General features: G+C 41.1%; 1 protein-coding gene across 25 annotated transcripts in view; it reads left to right on the top strand.

The window, feature by feature from the left end:
• Positions 1 to 18,375, top strand: part of CELF2 (CUGBP Elav-like family member 2) — a 713,224-nt gene extending 694,849 nt beyond the window's left edge. For 15 of the 25 annotated variants that reach the window (XM_073328795.1, XM_073328796.1, XM_073328793.1 and 12 more), the window contains 3 exons: positions 4,607 to 4,804; positions 7,886 to 8,029; positions 10,177 to 18,375. In XM_073328795.1, coding sequence (XP_073184896.1) covers positions 4,607 to 4,804; positions 7,886 to 8,029; positions 10,177 to 10,304 — 470 coding nt within the window. In that variant the 3' untranslated portion in view covers positions 10,305 to 18,375. Of the gene's footprint in view, positions 1 to 4,606; positions 4,805 to 4,985; positions 8,030 to 10,176 lie in introns of those variants that run through there. The other 10 variants (XM_073328787.1, XM_073328791.1, XM_073328801.1 and 7 more) reach the window with 6 other exon arrangements.
• The last annotated feature ends 3,548 nt before the right edge of the window (positions 18,376 to 21,923 follow it).

The following is a 21,923-nucleotide window of genomic DNA, read 5'->3' as shown; positions in this document are numbered from 1 at the left end:
ATGGGGTACGAAACTGTATGGAGGGCCGGGTAGGGAAGGCTGTGCCCCCCCAAACAGCCTGGCCCCTGCCCCCTATTTGCCCCCTCCCACTTCCCACCCCGACTGTCCCCCTCAGAAGCCCCGACCCATCCAACCCCCTTGCTCCTTGTCCTCTGACTGCCCCCTCCTGGGACCCCCCTACCCCAAACTGCCCCCCCCCGGACCTCACCCCTTGTCCAACCCCCACCGCTCCCTCTCCCCTGACTGCCCCAACCTATCTACACCCCCGCCCTCTGACAGGCCCCCCAGGACTCCCACGCCCTATCCAACCCCTCCTGTTCCCCGACCCCTGGCCAGCCCAGAACCTCCGCCCCATCCAACTGTCCCCTGACTGCCCCGTGGGACCTCCCCTGCCCCAACCGCTCCCTGTCCCCTGACTGCCCCTACCCAACTGTTGCACCACTGCATGCGCCATCACCACCACCCCCTTACTATGCCGCTCAGAGCGGCAGGAGCTCGCAGCCCCACTGCCCGCACGGAGGCATGGCTGCGTGGGAGTGGGGACAGTGGGGGAGGGACCGGCGGTAGCCTCCCGGGCCAGGAGCTCAGGGGCCGGGCAGGACGGTCCCGCGGGCCATAGTTTGCCCACCTCTGTGTTAGACTGTGGCCTCTGGAGAAGCAAATTCAAATAAAGTTATTAATGAAAAGAAATCTGATGTGTAATAATGAAATCACTAATGCGAGAAGGGGGAAAAGATGGTCTTATGATTAAGAATGTGAATCAGGAGATCTGAAAACTATTCCTGGCTCTGACACAGACGTTTCATGTGATCCTGGGCAAAGTCATTTATCCTTTTGGTCTCTGTTTCCTCATCTGTAAAACAGGGAAAATGGCATTGATCTACTTCACAGGGACAGAGAGAAACTTGAACTTAATAATGTTTGTAAAGCTCTTTGAGATTCTTTGGCAGAGGGCAGTGGAACTGCTAAGTATTATCATCTATTATTTTTATTCATCACTTTGGACAATTCAAGACAGCTCATTAGAAACCCAAGGATAGAATAATTATTTTATAGAGTGCAGAACAAGCGGAGGTGCATTGGTAGAGCTACGTGGTGATGTTTACACTTTGCCTCTCCATACTCCGCTTAACTCAAGCCAGTGCTATTAGGCCCTAGGACATTTCATAAAAACCATGGAAGAGCAGAGTAAATAATACCAAGGATCAGAGGCCTTTCTATAGGTCTGTTTTACTCAAGGTGGAAATAAATTTAGCCATGTCTATCATAGTGATGGTAGCAGTGTCCTTCCCAGTAGCAGTGCTGTCAAACAGGGCTTTCGGTTTAATGATCCGAAATAGCCTATTGGTAGAGTCTATAGGCTCACATGAAGAGGACTTGCCCAGAGCAGAGTTTGGTAACATAGAAAGTGTTTTGCTAATGGGCTGATGACTCAGAAGATAACTTGTTATCTTAATTGTTTCTGTATCACCAAGTTATTTCAACACTATACAAAAAGCGCCAGAGACAAGAAGTGGTTTATCAGGGTCATTTAATTCAACCAATGTTGCAAAAACAAACACACACACACACAAGCAATGGCAGAAAACAATATTCAGATCTCTTAGTAAGGTTGCAGTTAGATTTCAATACCAAACTGTAACAGGGTTCACATTGCACCCCTGGGTATTCGGCCCCTGGGCCCTTCTCTTCAATGAGTCAGGGACACTTCAGTTTGGTGCAACACCCGAGCTCTTTATTCTCAAAAGGTTTCCCACCACCAGTTCCCAACTATATACAGGCTTCACAGCTACTTTGCCTACCACAGGCTTGACCAGCAGCAGACTAGAGGCTCCCACTTTTCTGTGCCTGACCTTTCTCTTTCCTTCTCCCTCTTCTCTGGCTTCCTCCCAGCCTTTATAGCTCTGGGCTAATAAGACTGGCAGGTGCGGCCAGTTACCAGACAGGCACAGGGCTATTCACCCAGCCCCAGTCCATTCTCCTTGATTGAGGCTCGAGTGGTAGGAGCTGATTAAGGGCTTGTCAACCAGCACCCTGCCACACACCTTCCCCCTTAAGCGACTGCTGGGGGTACCTGGTCCGGCCCCTTCTCCCCCTGCCTGTAAGGTTATTTCAGGGAAGCCCCCTGCCTCCCACCGGGTGATTTCCCCGGGGTCCTCCTCACGGAGGTTTGTCCATCTTCCACCCACAGAAGGTACACTAGGTAGGGGGTGGACTGCCCCACAGTTCTGCTGCTACCCACTAGGGGGTGGACTGCCCCACAGTTCTGCTGCTACCCACAGGTCCTGAGACCAAAAGGTCCTCCGGCCAGGGCCTCAGATTTGGTTACCCGGCCCTGGGGGGTCCGGATCTCCCTGCCTGGGGGGGGTCTACTTTTGGGCCTTTCCTGGGGCCCTCCCACTCTATTCCTCGGTCCCCTTCCCTGGGTGTTCCATACTAGGGCATTCCTTCAGCCCCTCGCCCTCTACTCCTCTCCCGCTTCCATTCTGGCTCTGTCATCTAGGGTTTGTTTCTCATTTTCCCTGGGGACCTGGGCCCTCCCCCTCAGTGGGGTCTACTAGCATACAGGTTTCCATTCCCTTCTTTAGGGTCCCTCCCCTCTTCCTGCCAATGGGTCCCCTCCCACAGCCTCCTTTCCCTTTTGGGAAGGGACCCCAGTCGGGCCCCAGTACCACAGGGTATGGTAACCCCTCTACAATCCCAACCCATTGCCAGGCAAACCTGCCCCCTACTTCCAGGGGAACCTGGGCCACAGGGCAGGGCTTCAAATCCCCACGGATGCATTCCAGTTTCATCCTTGCCCCAAGGATAAACCAGTGTGGCTTCTCCAGCCCCCTCTGAATGAGGGAGCAGGCTGAGGCTGTGTCCAGCAAGCCCCTCTGGGGCTTCCTCCCCACTCGCATAGGGATGGTGGCCAGTCCTGGCTTCAAATCCCCGGACAAGCTCCCACGTGTAACAGGGTTTGCTCAGCAGTCTCTGAAAGTCAGGCCCATTGAAATTCCCTCAAGTTAGGCACCCATAAATTCAGGCACACAAGTTCACTAGTCACTTTTGAAAATCTGGCCTGATTTTCAATTTTGCTGAGTCCCTGCAGCTCCCATTGCCTTTGGTTGGAGGTATGGGTCATCAGCTCTTCTGAAAATCAAGCCCTTAGTTCTTTTAATCATTTTACTGCTCTTCTCTAAATTTGTTCCAGTCTGCTGCCCTTTCCAGTACTGCAGGGCCCATATCTAAATATAGGGAGAAAATTCACTTTTATTCCATGAATTGCTGTAAAAATTAATATTAAAACTTTTCGCTGTAGTACTTTAAGGGTAGGTCTTCACTACCCGCTGGATTGGCGGGTAGCAATCAATATATTGGGGGTCGATTTATCGCTTCTAGTCTAGACGCGATAAATAGATCCCTGAGCGCTCTCCTGTCAACTCCGGAACTCCAGCGCCGCGAGAGACGCAAGCGGAGTCAACGGGGGAGCGGCGGTAGTCGACTCACCGATGTGAAGACGCTGCGGTAAATCGATCTAGGTACGTCAACTTCAGCTACGCTATTCTCGTAGCTGAAGTAGCGTACCTCACTTCCCCTCCCTCCCTCCCCCTCCAGTGTAGAGCAGGGCTCTGATACATGTGCCTCATTTAACAACTATAATAGGAAAAAGAAGTGGCATAGACGGCTGCACCACAAGAAGTTTTTGCTGTCAGCCATCAATTCATAGATATAAAACTCTCATCACAGACAGTGCCATATAAATGGGTTGGGTGTGCCATTTATCCATAGCTTAGACTCCTCGCCCTGAATGTCTCCCCTGGCAGTCATCCCAGTTAAGTTGTTATGCTGTTTTTCAGGGTGCAGGCCAGTGTTTATAAAGTGATTTTACTGCCAATAAGAAGCGAGGGAATGACAACACTAGAGAACAAAGATTTCTCTTTATGAGCAGGACAGGCACAGCTTAGGCTGCAGCACTGCTAGCTACCCTACGCCACACCGCAAGTGCTTCCCAGCCCTGATCAGGAGATACCAGGAGTGAGAGGCTAGTCATGCCTTCATGCCCATTCAGTTATCTTGCCCATGTTCTGCATTGCACATAAGGGTGCCAATTGTAGTGGTGGTGGTTTTGGAATGTGCGTAACTGAGATTGGTGGCCTGTGTAAAATTAATTGGCAAACTTCATTCATATGATAGTAATTTCCGGTCACTATTGACCCAGTCTGGATTTGAACTGTGTCCCATTGAAGAACTCTGCCCCATTGCCAATCCCACAAGGTATCCACCCTTGATCAAGTGGATTCCTTCCTACAGTCTTTGGATAGCCTCGAGATCACGGAGCCCAATATGTGCGTCTTGGGGCACGTGGAAGAACAGGATTTCAGAAGCACGGCGTGACAGTACTTGCCAGTAGCAGATTGCATGTGAATAGATTTGGTCGTCAAACCATTGCGCTGAAGTGATCTTTACTGAAGTTGTGTTTCGTTGTTTTCAGTTCCATTTGGTGAAGTGCTGGCTTGCATGCACTGCCGTCATTGTCGGTGTCATATAATGCCAACTACTTTTGGAAAGCACTAATGAACAAGTGCAATTTCTTTTCTCTATTGTTGGGTTTTTTGTAAAGTTGCTCAAATGCTCTCAGGTATGGCGGCCCTGAACGGAGGACTTGGCGCAACAGGCTTGACGAACGGTACAGCAGGCACAATGGACGCCCTCACCCAGGCCTACTCAGGAATTCAGCAGTATGCTGCAGCAGCACTGCCAACATTGTACAGTCAGAGTTTGCTACAGCAACAAAGTGCTGCGGGCAGCCAGAAAGAAGGTAAGCAGCACCTGCTGGGGCCGCAAAGCACGCATCTCCAGCCACAGTATCAAATCTTACGATAAGCTAAATTCAGCCTTTCTACATTGGTTGGGTTTGGCTTATTTCTTCATAGATGCTTTCTGAGGAAACATGATGAGCCTAACCACTGATTTTTAACCTTTTCTTCTTTCCTGTTCAGTGTTGTTTTTGTTTTATCCTTTAATTTAATTTTTGCCATCTATCCTTCAAGGTGTATTTTACCACCCATCGTTTGTTAATGTAAAAGTACTCATCGGCTGCTGCTCACAAAAGACACTGCTAATGAAAACCATCCTAAAAGCACTTTTTAAAATTATATATATATATTTGTTGTTGTTGTTGGGAGGTGGGTGAGGGAGGAAGTGTCGTGTGGGTAACTCTCCCCTTCCCTCTCCTCCTTGTGGTTTCTATGTATGCTATGATCATCTAGCTGCTATTAGATTTTAGTTTTCAGGTTAATGACGAGATCCGTCATTACATCGAGTGGTTCTTTGTTTAATTGTGGGTCTTGAGGGGAAGTAAGTAAGTGATTGATTGCCCCTCTTTCTGTGCCAACAGAGCAAAATAAACCTCAGGAAGTTAACACTAAGAATAAATTAATAGTCATCACAAAATGTTTAACGAAATGAGAATAGCCTCTCTCTCTTTTCTCCCCTGCAGCCTTCTTGGGGTTTTGTTTTTAATTCCCACCCCCTTAACTTTCAGCTAATTTTAGAAAATAGAAAAGTTTTGTATGCCTTCTAAAAAAGAGTCTTCATTGTGTTTACTGTTCTTGCTAGAGGTACACTGAAACAAGGGCTAATGCATGGCATCAAAAGAAGTTTTTTATCCTCTTTTAAAATAGTCTCTTGAATCATTATGGAACATGGTGTCTCTTAGGCAGACAATGTTGAAACCCTCAAAGCTAGGGATTTAATAGGGACACTGTCAAGTTAAAATAAATATGTGTTTTATAATTTTCTTACCATTTTTACCATTAACAATTTAGATTATTGAAATTGCAAGAATTTTTTTAAATTCATTTCTTTTTCTCACTATTTTAGTTCCCTGGCTTTGATTGTTTTTTGGTTTTGATTTGCATTTCATTCAGTTTGGACAATGAAAATGGATTGGATAAAACCATAAACAGAAGCTGTTTCTCTGTTGTGACTATAATGTAGTCTAGCTTTATAATGACCAAATAATGTAGGGCTAGCTTTTTTATTTTATTTTTTTTAATTATCGTCATTGTTTTTCAGTTCACAAAAGCATTTTTATCAATAGTAAGTTTTATCATTCCCCATGTGACAATGTCCCTTATAAAGTAAAGGCCTTTGTCATCTTGCTGTCTTTTCCAGTGGGGGACTGTTAAGGTGAGCAAGTTTTGTTATTAAATTCTGCTGGCTGTGTTTGTGTTTCAACATATGACTTCTGTTGGAATGGCTAGGAGTCTGGAATATTTAAAGGAGGATAACCAGCTACCAGAAGAAAATATTGCATTAAATGTTAAATGAAAGGGGGGTGAATTGTTTTATGCATCCTGCTATCAATCTATGTAAAACCAGTTTTGCTCAGTGATTAAGAAAGTTCATTTTGTTGAGAGGACTTTTTTTTTTTTTTGGTAAGAAGAAACTTCATTTGATTTCTCTTCCATATTGCCAGGTGATTTTTTTTTCCATTTCATTTTATGAAATCCTTTTTTTTTTCACCCTGTTGTTTTGTTGTTTTGTTTTGTTTTTTGTTCCAACCCATGCACCCCCCTGTCTAGGGCAAATATTGCAGCCCCTCCCCTCAGGCTGTGAGAGGGCAGGCAGTCTGATTCCTCTATTCTGAACACCAGTGCGGCTCCATGAATCTGCTGCAGAAGGTACTCCATAAGTGTCTGGCCTGCACTTTCCTCTCCTCCCCTAGACAGTAATCAAGCGCAGCACATCTAAGACACATCTCGTCTCCACTCAAGCCAGGGAATATCTATTTAGTCTGCTCCAGAACCTGCCTGCACCAGAATTGTGTGGCGTCTTAGAATCCCAGTAATGCACTATGGCTGGGAAGGCCACATGTCCAAGTTCACACTGGAAAGTCTTTTCTTAGTCTCTTATTTTTATTTCCAGATTATTATGGTAATAGGGAAGCAGAGTTGATGATGAGAAGCTTCTGACTAGAGCTCGGTGAAAAAAATCAATTTTATTTCTGTGGACAGGCTTTCAAAAACCAATACAAAACTCAGTTTGAAAGAGAAAAAAAATGCCAGTTAAAAACGAAGTGGATATTTTCATATGAAATTTCACAGAACTCAAAAAAAGATTTTCCCAAACACTTCCATTTCAAGGAAAAATCATTTTTGTTGTTGTTGGGGGGAAAAAAATCAGTTAAAAATCTTGGCCAGCTCTTCTTTTGACAGAGTTCCCTGCCAGGTGGTGAGGGCTTTCCAATCGGATTCTTTGTTGTTAAAACAACACATGTACTGTGAATAATGACTAGAGGTTTTATTATGAGCATTCCTTTTGTTTTCTTTTTTTTTGTCCCTCAGTTACTTGCAAAGAAAATCAGCCAGCTCAGTTTGTAAGTCAAAGTGAGGTTTGTTTTACTTCCCTTGCCCCCAATTGCCTGCCCTGCAGACTTAAACCTGGGATCTTTAGAACTGAGCTGGGCTCTATCTCTTAGGCTAATAATATCTCTAGTTTAGCTGACAAAACGGTTGAAATGTGTGAGGCAGCATAGAAATCAACTCGATCTTCCATAGCTGGACAGCTTGAAGAGATAGAGAGAGCAGAGAAGGTGCCACTTTCATGCAGTCACTCTTCTAACCATAACCCTACTTTAGGACAAGCTTGGCAGTCTTACATGAGTTTAGGAAGGAGGCTGCAGTTCAAAATCTCTTATAATAGAGATGTCAAGTACAAATCTGTAAAAGAGCCACTGCTATTTTGTCCATTTGCTTTGTTTTTGTTACTTCAAAAAGTCTGAAACTGAACTGTGTTTGCCCATCACCTTCTAAATTACCAAAAAAAGATAGATGAAATAGAACTCTTCTAATCGCTCTTTTCATACTTTTTTTTTGTGGTTTTCCTGTCTCTAAAGGTCCAGAAGGGGCAAACCTCTTTATTTACCACCTCCCCCAGGAGTTTGGAGACCAGGACATTCTGCAGATGTTCATGCCCTTTGGAAATGTTATCTCTGCTAAAGTCTTCATTGATAAACAGACCAATCTGAGCAAGTGCTTTGGTAAGCAACATTTAATCAATTGAAAAGTAAAACTGTACATGGTGAACCTGATCCCAGAGCTATCGCTTGTAATCCTCAAAAGTACAGAAAGATGCCCAGACAAAGCAGTTCAAACTAAAAACTGGATTTGAAAAAAAAACTTCCGGTCTGACATCTACTATGGATGTGTCAAATACATGAAACTAATTACACCCTATGTGAGGGAATGCCATTTACTATACAATTAAGCTGCCTTATTATGGATACCTAATTATCCTCTATTGTATAGCTGAACCTCTTTAAAACTCTCTGTGTTTAACCCATTACTTGTACTTCTGGGTTAAGTACAGTACTGTGCAATTAGTGTTTGTATAGCGTACACGTATGTAGCATAGAATATGTTACAGCTAGCTGCTGCCTATATGTGCATATACAAGTATCACAAGTAGGTTCAACTGTACAGGTCGCATCTGCCGTTATGATAGGGCAGGGGATGAAGAGGGGTACAATCAAAGTCCTTGCCCTGAAGAGCCTACAGTCTAAATTTAAGACCCGATAGACAGACACAACAAGGAAAGGCAAAAACGAGAGAGGAGGCCAGATTCCCACAGGCAACATAAAAGAAATGGTTCTTGATGAGGGACTGGCAGGAGGACAGGATAGCAATTTGGCAGACTAGTTTGGGTAAAATGTTCCTTGCCTAGCGGCAGAATGCAGGAATTGTGAAAGTGCATGTGGGAGAAGTGAATAGATGATTGAGCAAGGCTAGCTTCCTTGACCAAATAGAGTGAATGGGGTTGGATCTATTTGATAAGATGCGAGAGTGAATAAACAAGAGGGTCAGAGGTGGGAAGACCCCCTACATGTAAAAGTTTGAATCTGATGTGGTGGAGAAAAGGAGGCCAGTGAAGGGACACAAAGAGGGAGGCAATGATCAGGAAGATGATCTTAGCAGCTGCATTTTGAATGGCTTGAGAGGGAAAACTGAGTGTCAGGAAAGCCAGAGAGGAGGAAATTGAGTAATCAAGACAAGAGATGGGGAGGCTCTGGGTGAGCATTTTATCTGGGTGAACACAAACTGGGTATGATGAAGGGGTTAGCAGAGGAGTGCGGGCGAAAAACCTCAGTGCCAGGGGAGAAGGAAAAGAGGGTGATGAGTAAGAGAGGGATACACACTTTAATCTAATCTAAAATAATTCATTAAGACAATTTCAAGCGGAAATTAAAGGGAGCATGTCAAAGCAGATGCATAATACCAGGCTGCAATGCAGTAATTAGCCAGAGCGGAGTTAGAGTGGTAGTCAGGAGTGCTTTTCAATTAAGAGTGGGAGGCTCAGATATGAAAATGAGTTGGAGCTTCTAGGCTCAGGGAGATTAGAGTGCATTATGAAAAGAGCACTTTTAGTCTCTAGGGGACAAGAAATTTAGAGCAAACCAGCCATACTGAGTACAGGGAGAGAATGCTATCTAAAGGTCAGTGCTGAAGATTGGGAGGAGAAGACCTGGGGTTCTATTCACAGCTCTGCTATTGACCTGTCATTTAACCTCTGTACTTGCCTACCCCATTCCAGGGCCATGACACTTAATTAATTAAGGTATGCAGCATACAGTGGGATCCTGAGATGACAAGTGCTCTAGAAGTGCAAAGTATCATTATTATTAGAGCCATGGGAAACCCATGTTTCATCCTTGCTCTGCCACAGGCATCCTATGTCTCCTTGAACAAAATCACTTAGCCTCTCTGTACCTGGGGACAATAGCACTTCCCTACCTACAGGTGTGTTGTGAGGATAAAGACATTAATGATTGTGAGGCACTCAGACACTGCAGTGATGGGGGACCATCTAAGTACCAGAGAGAGAGATACTGTACTGCCCCTTGTCACACAGCTCATGGACACCACAGCTGTTTGATTGCTGTCCCAGCTGGAGATGGTGAGGTAGCAAAATGCTGAACACTAGCAAGATAAGGGGAGAGTTGGGATGGATTGAGAGGGAAGGAGTGTGAAGCGTAATCAAAGGAATGAAGGAAAGTACTGAAATGAACGTGTCACTTAAAAGAAAAAGTACTAACAACAAACACTTTTTTTTGTATATTGAGCCAGTCCCCTCTTCTTTTGTTCTAACCTGTAGTTCACTTTCTTTCCCCCTCTGTTCTGTATTTTGTAGGTTTTGTTAGCTATGACAATCCAGTCTCTGCGCAAGCTGCTATCCAGGCTATGAACGGCTTTCAGATTGGCATGAAACGCTTGAAGGTTCAGCTGAAACGCTCCAAAAACGACAGCAAACCTTACTGATCTTAACCCCAGATGCTCACTGCTCTTATTTTAGCTTTCTTAGGGTAAGTCCCATGAGCAAACCTGCCCTTCTGTGGGGGGGAGGGGGAGGGCTAAGGAAGAACATATTGCCAACCTTCACCAAGAGACAATTATTTTTACAGTTATCGCTTCCATTTCCCCACTCACCACAATTAAACTTGGCTGCTGTTTCCAGGCCAAGTAATTACTGAGTTGTGTTACTGTATTTTATTTTGCAACATAATTTATCTCCGTTTTTTTTCTTTACTTTTTTTTTTTAAAGAAACGACATCTTAAGAATTAAAAGCGACAAAAAAAGGGGGGGGTGCAATTTAACTCTGTGAACCCTGGTGCCATTAGCACACTTTGGGGAAATAAAAGCTGTTTTGTATGTATGGACCCAATCTTATCAGGGTGGCACCAGCAGTTTATAGGTTAAACATAATGGTCGTATGCCAGCAGAAGCACTTATTGTGAGACAATGACAACAAAAAGTCTTTCCACTACATTGGTTCGTTTTTGAAAATGGTTTTTTATTTATTTTTTTATTTTTTTTAGGGGTTCAAATCAACATAACATTCTATTAGTCTGATATTACACTGGTCGTCTTTATATTTCACTTTTTTTTTTAAGTTTTCTTGAGTTTTTTGGAAAGGAATAATGTAAAAAAGATTTAGAGATCTGTTTCTAAAGCTACAGGGTTAAAAATAAAAATAAAATAAAATAAAATGAGTGACAATACTTGATGTTTCTTGAGAGATAAATTTAATAATAATAATAAATAAGAAAGCCACAGGCCTGTAAATTTTATTTGTAAAAAGCATTTCTATTTTTATACAAAATTTTTACTGCCTCAGAAATAATGGAAGTTATTTATTGCCTATTGTTAACTTATTGGATACCTAAAGAGCAGCTCTCTATGCTAGCTAGATCCTTTGAAGTAGTCTCTAGAGTAATTGTGCCAAGAATGGGCGCTTTTTCACCGTTGAACCCTACACTCTTTACAGTTCATGCTTTTATCCTCTTGTTTGTACTTGTCTGGTTATTTTGTTCGTAGTTTCCATTTTCTAGTTTAAAGTTCAGTTGTCTGACTTTTTTCTTCCCCCTACCCCTTATGTTACATTTGTTGAAAATGGTTCTTTCTTCTCTCCTCCCCCCAAAGATGAATCCATCTTCTCTAACTCTTTTCAGATGGATTCTTTTGGGGTTTCATTGTGCTGTTGTTGATGAGTATTGTAAGTTAATGCAAATTATGTGAATGGCTCATAGACTCTAATGATGAAAGATTTGCATTAGTTTTCTCCTGCACCCATAAAAGTGATTTTGTTTCTGCTGCATAGATTCTATGTAACTTTTTTCCTCTTCCTTGTTTTTTCCCTAGACATCTCCATGCCCGTTAGTTCATCGTTTGCCTAGCATGTCCCTGTGGCGTCTAAAAAAAAAAAAAAGTTTCATCGTCCCGTCATTGTTTCTGATGTCTTTCTGACCTCACATCATATTTGGTTCTCCTACTGACCTTTGATCTAGTTTGACCTTTGAAATTTGCATGTGACCTCATCTAGCTATGAATTCTGGGAAGTCAATGTGAAAAAACATTGCTGCATTCATGCAAGACTGAAATTTATTATTAGACAAATTAATAATAGGGTTTAAAACAAAAAAAACAAAACAAAAAAAAACCTGTGGCAAAAATGTTTTTGCTTGCTTTCTTTTTTTTTTTCTTTCTCTCTTTTTTTTCCTTTTCCAAAAATAAATAAATAAATAAATAACAGACTTGAAAGTATTATACAGGGATTGGCATTCTGCCTGGTCACTGGTGACAATAGCAATATGTGTCCAGAGGCACAGAATGTTGGTTTCTAACAGACTACTTCCAAAACAGTTTGAGGAAAAAAAAACTGTCTGATTTTAAGTCTCTAGAGGTCTGTAATAGTTTTTACATTTTTCAGGCAGTGTAAAGTTTTTTGATAAGGCCATTTTAGGTGGCTCACTTTCTCATTAAAATATATATATAGAACCACTTTTTGTAGATTAGTATAAGAAAATATTTACCCTGTTTTAGGGCAAATGCTACCTATTTGTGTCACCTTTTGCTGAACTGACTCACAGTTAGACAATCCATGGTTTAATGCACATGAAATTACCTATATTTTATACTGTTTCAATGTACAGGAGAAAGGTTACTGTAAACTGTGTTACGTTGGTGCTTCTGTGAATTAAGTTGTGGTTTCATCATGAGTCTTACGGTCTTAAGTGTTCTGTGTTTATAAAAGACAAGTTTAAAATTGGTTTACTTGAACAACAACAACAACAAAAAATGAGTTTAAAAAAAGTTGTTTGCTTAAAAAAAAAATTTCATGTGAAAAATTAAAAACTATTCCAGAATAAGTTTGTGTTGGCTTGTGACGCATTGATGTCATTTTTTTATTGTGGACAATTTAGATGTGTTTGTGTTCAGCAAAATGTGATCGGTTTTTCTTTTAAAGAAAAAAAATCAGTGAAAATATAGTGCCAAATTCCAAAGGTACTTTCTTCCTAGAGCTTCAGTGTGTTTCTTGTGTGAAGTAATTTGATAAACATGGGTATTTTATTATGTGTTTTGTATAAATCCCTAATATTTAAAGAAAAAAAAGAGGTTAAAAAGTTTGTTAACTTGCTATCCTGTGGTCTTGTTGCCTGAAATTGTTATTGTTTGTTATTTCTCTTTGATGTTTTTTGTAAAACATTGTATAAGTGCCCATGTTTCACTTTTTTAACCACTCTGCACATCAATGCTGTGAAAGCAAACCTCACAATGTATTTTCTTCATAATGTATGGAAACCTCTAAGGTGAGAAAGTTTTGAACTTTTAACCCTTTCCACCCAGAGCTGTCTTGAGTGTTAATACCTTTTATACATTCACCATTTTGCTGTTTATTTTTATATATATATCTATATATATAAATATATATATATATACTTAGTTTTTTGTGGTTTATTTAATACATGGTTGAAATCAGAAAAATGCACAGGGCAGATCTGAAGGACAAAAAATTATTTTACTGCTGTCTAAATTTCTTCTGTATCTATAACTAAAATTATTTAAAACAGTAATTAACTTGTGGTTTTCCTTTTTAGATTTTGGGTTTTTGTCTTTTCTTAAGAGCTTTTAATATGCTGCTGGAATATGCTATTCAGTATTAATAAAATAAAATAAAAAAACAATTCTTTAATTATCTATTGTGTGAGCCGCTCCCAGATTGGAGTGGTTATTCCACCATTTGAAAACATTGAGGAGAAAAAACAATATTTTTGTAATTAAATAAATGAACTTTTGCTTAAATCAGATGCACTAGATCTTCCGGGGTGAAAATTCAATGTGCACTGCAGTTAAACTACTTTTTATGGATAAAGTTTACATATGCTGTAATGCTTGGTGTTATCTGCCATTATTCATATTGACAATATATGGGCCCAATCCTACAGACACTCACCCAAGTAACTTTACTTGCACCAGTAATCAATGAGAATATGTATGTCACTTAAGTGGTTGTTTGCTGGATTGAGCCCTATGTAAGGAACCTGCAAAAAGATGCTGGTAGCCTTTCCACTGCCTTTTAAATTTGACTGGATTGCATGTCTAGAGCACCAGTGACCAAATTCGGTTCTTTACTACTGGAAAATAGAATCCATTGCCAATTCAATGCATGTGAGCAGCAGTACCTGCTTCTGATAACAAAGTGCCATATCTTCTTCCATTATCTGTTCCTATTTGGTTATATTCAAAGCGAATACAAAAAATTTAAAATTAAAATCAAAAGTGAAGCCCTATATGAACAGCATAAAGACACAGGTGGTGCACTCTGTCTCTCGTCCCCAACTTTGCTTAAATGCTCATTGTTGTAGAAGCCCTGGGATGGAAAGGACTAGCCTCTAGTGATGCAAAAAAGTTTCCTCCTTATAGCACATGCACTTATAACTAAATGATCTATATTATTCTCACATGTTTTTACTACTGCTGAGGCCTTCCTACACCCTTTGAGGGCTATTTTGTACTTCTTGCAGCAATTTTGCTTATTCAAAGTATCATCACACATTATATTATATATATGCACACATATATATATAATATGAGAATATAATTTGATTTTTTTTTACTGTTTCACTAATTCTTCTAATTTTATCCACCATATAAATTTCCAACGGTTTTTCAGATCCCTTCAATGCAGCAGCCCCAGTGCAAACTGCAGGTTTCGAGTCCAGTTAGAATATTAGAGTTAATATCCGAGAACCCCAGCTGCTCTAAACCGGCATAGCTTGATAGACTTCAGAAGACACACACACATCCCCGCCTATGCTTTACACCAGCTGAGGATCTGGCCCAGCATTTTTAGCAGGGAATTTTTTTGTGTTTCCAGGTGACAACTATGGGTCACTGGGGGGAAGTTTGCCTTTATGAATAATAATAATAAAAAGAAAGCTTGTACCTCCTTAGAGACGAATTGTCTACCAGTTCTCCTTCAAAATATTGAAAGGAAAAAAGCTGCAAGGGTGCAAAGGGCCTAATAAGAAAGGAAGAAAAACAAGGGAAATTGCTTTCCAAAATTCTAATCAAAAGAAGAGACTAGTAGTTTTTCAAACAAATTAGCTAATTGCAATGGAATGGCAGTCCTCAAATGACTAACAAGTTCATCTTTCTTTCACCATAGGGGTTATAGTTCCTTGGCTTGTGCTACTCTGAAATCATATTACTGTTTCTGTTTTTATTATCTTAAGTGCTAATTAACAAAAGGAAAAAAATCTGTAGTTTCATTACCTTTTGGATAATGTCATACAAAAAAAACCTATGTATTTGTGTTTTGTTTTGGGTTTGGGGTTTTTTTTTTGTGCTGTGAGAATTGTTGTTTGTAGATTAATAAAACTATTATTTTGTTTAGAATTACAAACTAATTTTTAAGTATTGTCTGAGAAAAGCCAAAGTTAATGCAACTTAGTGGAAACTGTAAGACCATTTGAGTATTGTTTCTGTTTTATTGATGCATTTGGATTTTGTTGTTTGATGGAACTTGAGCCAAAAAAAAAAAAAAAGCAGGCTTTCCTATTTCTACAACTTGATTGTACTTATGCATTTTGTACCAGTGGAACTTTTTATACTGGAGATTAAAAAACAAATGGAATTTTTTGTGGCTTACTCTTGTGGGCCCCCTGACCATGACTGATTTTCGAGTTTGATTTCTGGTTGGTAGAAAGAGAGTTGATTTTGTTTAGAGAATTAAAAACTTTGGCTTGATATATTTTTTTTTCCTTTTGCTTATATCTAGTGTTTAGAATTTTGTCTTTAAAAAAAACAAGCGGTAAGTTTCACTTTTTATTCTGTATTGTGCAGTTACACAATAAGATAATTAGAATTAGGAGTACTCGGTCACTTTACGTGGATAAATGTATTAGTTACAACTTTAGGGGTTTGCTTTTTTGCTGTTTAGATCAAAGTTTTTTCTGATTCTTCTGTCCTCATTGTGAACATAACCGTGTAGTTGAAACAGTCAGACTTATTTTTGTAATGTATGTTATTGTGTGATGCAGTTTTTTGCTTCTGTCTCCAATATTAAACCATTTTCCTAATACTTGTCTCTCTCTTCGTGTGTTGTATTGTTGGTGGTCATTATGTGTTGGTAATGCATCTACACACCTCACTGTTTCACGTCCCTGTTTTTTTTTTTTTTCCTATTTGTTGTGTACAAAAGATACAGTCGATTCCACCTAAGTGACTATCTGATTGGGGGAGTGAAAGAGGACTTGCACACGTCAGCTGTCTTTGGTTTATTTTACATTTTTCCCCTCCGCTAGTGGGTTTATCACTTTGCTAATCTGAGCAGGAGATCCTTTTAAATGCCTGCCTGCAAAGTCAGTGGCATTTGTTAGTCTTCTGACCACGAAAGCTGACCACATAAACACACGCAAACGGAGAAATCTGAGGCTATGTGAAAAGTTTTTTTGCTCTGCTGTTTCAATCAGTCTGGAAGAAGTGGATTACAGAGATCAATTCAGGTGATTTTTTTTTTTAAATGGCAGTGCTACTGCTTTGCAGAGGCATCTGAAACATACAAGGAGGATGTAGCCATGGGATTTCTTCCAAACTGTACAGTAATCTGGTGGCATCTGGTGTTCATCAAAGGCTCCTTAAAAACTAATCACAATTTAACTAGAGCTATCACAGACTGAGAAAAATCTACCAGGTGAACAAGCTTGTTATATGTAGTATATGTATAGATATAAAAAAAAATAAAGTAAAACCTTTTTTCCCCAAATGGGCTATTTTTTCGCTGGGTGCTTACAAAGTGGCTCTTTCTCAGCACTGCATATTAAAATGTCAAATCTCCATGCAAAAAAGAGCTATGGTAGCAGGGGGCAGGGGTTGGCTCACAAGAATCCCTCCACTGTCCCTTGGACTGGTGTCCAATAGCATCAGATAAAATCTGCAAAGGAAAATAAATGCTGTCATGGTTAGCAAAGTCTCTCTTCACTCTTTTGTCTGATCACGATATAAAACTTTAAAATTTGGAGAGTAAAATAATCCCACAGGAAGGGGGGAAAGCACTCCCAAGTGTTCTCTGGAACTCAAGCCATATCCCCCAACCCCTTCCCTTTGTCCCACTCTCTCTCTGATGCTCAGGAATCAAAGACCACTTAAAAGTGCTCTTATGAGACCCAAACAACACTCCTCCCTCTTGTATCCTCTTTTCCAGTCTCTCTGATGCTCTGGCTTTGGCTCACACACACAAACTTGCCCTAAACTAACATCCTATTCAGAAGGTCAAGGCGCACTGTTTCCTTACGGTTTTGGCAGCTATGTTGGCTCCTGTGCTTGGAACAGTTTTGAAATTTTCTGGCTCATGAGTTGGCCTCGTTTTGCTTTTAATTTATTTGTCTTTCTCATTTTTTTTCTTCTGTAAGCATAAAAGACAAGTGGGGTGTGAGTTCTGGAGCCCCAAGCAAGCTGAAGTCATCATCTACAGGCTTCGTTGTCAGAGTTCAAATTTCTAGCAAACACCTCCCAGGCAGCTCTGATTTTAATCTAAAATTACAGGGGCCTGTAAGGGACAATCCTGCACTGGGAGCAGAAGGATGGTCTGGGTGACCTAATAGGTGTTTTACATCTCTTGAGTCTATGGTGCTGATTCTAATAACATTTACAGCAGTGATTTCAATTGAGTAACTCCTGTTTATACCAGAGTGCGATCAGAATTGCAGCCTGTTTTTAAGTCATCTTAGGTGGTTCCTTTGACACTCATCAGTTTGTTGGCAGGGAAGATCAAGTTGAGTTCAAGATCTTTTCTTCCAAACACAATTTCATTATTAAGATCCAATATTATAGTTTACAAAAAAAAAAAAAAAAAAAACACCTCACGAGGACAAAAATCTCCAGTTCTTGACGCACAAAAAATCCACCAACAGTGGGGGAAATGAGTTCTGTAAAGCCATGTGGCTGTACAGTTTGTCCTGCTTAAATGCATGCTTTTCATTTCAATTAAGTCAGGCACCTTGCAGTGTTAGCAAAATGTCTCTTTGTTAGCTGTCTGTGTATCACCATGGGAAATTACCAAACTGTCACAAGACTTGCTGATGAAAGAATACCCCGCCAGAGTATGTGTGCCTTTGCCCAGTTTGGTTCTTAGGCTAGGGAAAACAACTGAACCAACAAAATGTACTGTGAATCATTCCTGATAAGTGAATAAAGCATTGTGACCAAGCAATCAGATTATTCACTTATCAGGAATCGACTGTACTGCTAGCTTGCTTGACTGTTTTTGTTCCTCATCTCTGTTGTAGTTTCACTACTTTGCTGTGTCCTGTTTTTCTCTCTCATGCTCTAGCAAAATCACTGGGAGTATCCCTTCGTGTGACCATGAAACATGCTATTGAGTGAAAAAATGATATCGTAACAAAATCTATGCACTTGCTATCAGGAACACAATACTGGATGTGTCTTATATATATTGAACTATAATAGTAATTGATTTCTTAAATAAAGCTGAAGAAAGGATTCTGTTGTCTGTAACATTTTATGAGCATTAAAAGAAAAAAAAGTGTTTCTAGGGTTTGTTTTTTGTTTTATTAAATCTCACTGGGTACACAAAGTTTAAAAATACCTAGGCAAACTGATTGTACAGAATACTTACGCTTCCCTTAGTCATTGAGAGCCTAGAAAAGTAGGTTCCTGGAATCGGGGAAAAGTCATATCCCCACTGAGATTTGCAGCAAAAAAAATCAGAAGTCAGCACTTTCCAGCACTGTTCTCAAGATATGTTTGTTACAGTGTTAAGACTATATCAAAGAAAATAGAACATTGCTCTCAGTTGCTACAGACGTCAGAGAACAGTTACAGAGTAAGATTCCTTCCATACACCTAATAAATCTGTTCTGTTTCTGAATGTGATCTTTTCTTCTTTATAATTCTATAGAATATGCTTAGAATTAAAAAAAAACATATACCAGTAAATAGAAAACATATATGCAATGCTCTACGGGTTGATATGTCCTTTGAAAAAGACATGAAGCTTGATATATATAGAGAGAGAGATATATTGCTGTATTCAAGCCTTAAAAAAGCAATAAAAGAAATATTTGATCATCAAAGATGACTCGGGTAAATTTTCAAAGCATTCTGTGAAATTGTAGCTGCGTGACTCGCATGGATTTTAATGGGAGTCTCACAACTAAAACCCTGCAAAATGCTTTGAAAAGTGTATTCGCTAAGGTAGTAGATTTGGCATGAAGACATAAAGTTGAAACAATCCCTCCACTTGGATACCTATATTTATGGAAATGTCTAGACTTGTTCTGATTAGTAAACCTACAACAATCTCAGCCTTTATGCAGGATAAAGCCAGGAGCATGTTAGTCTTAACTGAATTACTCTGTTCATTTTACATCCGCCAGTATCGTTATCAAAATTCCTGGAAATCTAATAGTTTCCACCTAGAAAATGGTCGTAGGTGATTAGCAAACTGAGTTAAGCAGCAACATCCAGCGCCCAGGCCTTTGGGGAAGAGACCATGCGTGAAATCCTGGCCCCGTTGAAGTCAATAGGAGTTGACGTCAATGAGATCAGGACGGCGCCCCATGTCTTTGTGTTTGCACAACACTCAGCAAGATGAGCCTGAGCCTGATGGGGCTTGATGGGGCTTTTTGGGCACTGATGTAATATCAATATTAAATTCCATGCAAATGTTACACAAAGAGAACATTAAAGGTGCATAGTCAAGCAGTCAAAAGTTAAGAAATGCCAGTTTAACGTTTCTCAGGCAACCTTAATTCTGCTCCCTTGTGCCTGTGCATCATGATACAGTCTTTGATTACACGATCACATACTATTTTTCCCACAGGACCTCTGTCTCATTCAGTGCACAGAACAGACCTATTCTGGGGATGAATCAGGGTTGTGTAATGAAGGAGATTGTTACAGGACCCCCTTGCCTCATTTGTAGCAGAAGTTGGAAGGTCTGACCAGAATGAGGCAGGGGACTGCAGGAAGAGCAAGGATAGTCTCATGGTTAAGGCAGTTGAATGCTGCCCTGCAGAATTAGTCTATCCCTGCCTCTGACACAGAGTTCTCGTGTGATGTTGGGCAAGTCACTTAAGCCAAATGTTTACCAAGTGGTCACTAATTGTGTGTGCCTCATTTTCTGGATATATTACTTGAGACACCAGGGTCTGATTTGCAGAAGTGCTGAGCATTCACAGCTGATGTTAATAGGATCTGTGCTTCGAACATATAAAGTACTATCTCCCCTTCCAATCTTGCTGTTCAAGTCTCAGTCTCCCTCCACCTCACGTCAAGTGCTAGGCTCCATGCCCATCCAGTCCCTGTTCCCGTTCCCAAGTCCTGCTCCTCATCCAAACTGCCTCTCTCCTCCCCTCACTGACTCTCCTAGGTTTGCTCTCTGGGCCCCTCATCCAAACTCTTTCTTCCCTCTGCCCCCTTTCTTGGCCCCTTCTCCCAGTCTCTTTGCCCAAGCTTCTTCTCTCTAGCTCCTTATCCGATCTCAGTGTTCCCCCTTGACCAACTGGCTGCCAGTCTTCTCCTCTTCCAATCTCCCCTTCACTCCCAGGTCCCAGTCCCTCACACTTGCCCCCCCGCTCCACCCCTTGAGTGCCAGTTTCACCAGAACTGTTGTCTCGGTCTACTTCTTTCCCACCTCCTGGTCCAGCTTTTGTCCCGATGTATTTGGATCAGACTGCGTTCTCCCCAGTACTGTCTAGGCACCAGTCAGAACACCAGAGGGGTAGGCTCCCTGTTCTCAGTGCCCATCCCCCAAACCATGAGGAGCCATTTCAGGGAAAATCTGGCCTTTGCCCCTGAAGCGCTGGGTTGTGAGGGGATGGTGACGGAGCAATCTGGTCAGTACTATGAGCTGTGAAAAGCTCAGTGAGGACAGAATCTTCAGAGCTTTCAGCTGTGACGCTTTAGCAATTCTCTACTAAGCATGAAAGGCTGATAACTTGGCCAGATTTTCATGGGGATGGCAAAAAGGCACATGGCTGATACAAAGGCCATGTTTCAAGTCCCTGCTCCAAAGCATGTGTGCACTAGAACTGTTCAAAGAAAAGGTTGCCAGAAATTTTTTTTCATGGGCAAAACAAAGTAGTTTTCCCGAGCCTCATTCCCCGAAACAGCTGAACTACTCTGGCTGACATTTTCCAAAAAATTTCAGCCTGAGGCACGTATGCACAGCATGGAAAATTTCAGCCCAAACATTAAAGTCTGGCAAAGTTACAAGCAGATGAAGACAGGGTCTTACAATGGGAATTGTCAGGCAACCTGAATAACAGATGGTGCTACCAGCTCTGCCCATTACAGTGATTACCCCATGTTTACAGTCCCTCTGATTTTTCTCATCAACATACTTTCTTTTTCCACTAAAGGGCTCTGGAAAGTTGCAATCATTCTCTGAATCATTTGCCCACTGTTAATAGCCTAATTGTTTTACATGAATGCTAATATTTCCTTCTCACACACATCTATATACTTCAGCTAAATCAGCAGTAAAGTTAACACTTCTGGGATACATTCCTATATCAATTAGCAGGGATTTATGCACCAAAGCCCCATTAGCACTAATGGAAGTACGCTTTTTAGCATAAACAAGTTGCTTATAGGTCTGGTGGACCTTGTAATAGAAACAAACAAGCATCCAACTGACATTGTTGCCTTTTGAAAAAAATACTTCAGAGAGTGATGTCCTAGTCTGAGCTGGCTGCTGTTGGGAACACCTTCAGGTACAGCATGTGCGTAAATTGCCGGGTTATCCATGAAATGTGTGAGATCAGCTGGGAGATACTGGCCCCTTTGATTAACTTTTAGTGTAAAGTTTTGTTGGTATTTTTGCTGAGACCAAAATAGATTTTTCTCAGTCTTCCTAATCAACATGCAGTGGACAACACTGGTAGTTTCTGATTACCAGAACACAGCCCCATTAATGCACTCTGGGTAAAATTTCAAAAGCACCTCAATCACTTTGATAGTTTTACTCTCTAGCGCACATTGCATACTGTAACGTAGCAAGGGCCTTATGCTCCAATAGCAAAGGTCTGTGCTTTGATGATGAAAGTCTGGGGTTCAAACCCTGCCAGTGACCT

Source organism: Lepidochelys kempii, chromosome 1, assembly GCF_965140265.1.
Source record: "Lepidochelys kempii isolate rLepKem1 chromosome 1, rLepKem1.hap2, whole genome shotgun sequence".
NCBI classification, from domain to species: domain Eukaryota; kingdom Metazoa; phylum Chordata; order Testudines; family Cheloniidae; genus Lepidochelys; species Lepidochelys kempii.
This window is presented reverse-complemented; position numbering and strand designations above follow the sequence as displayed.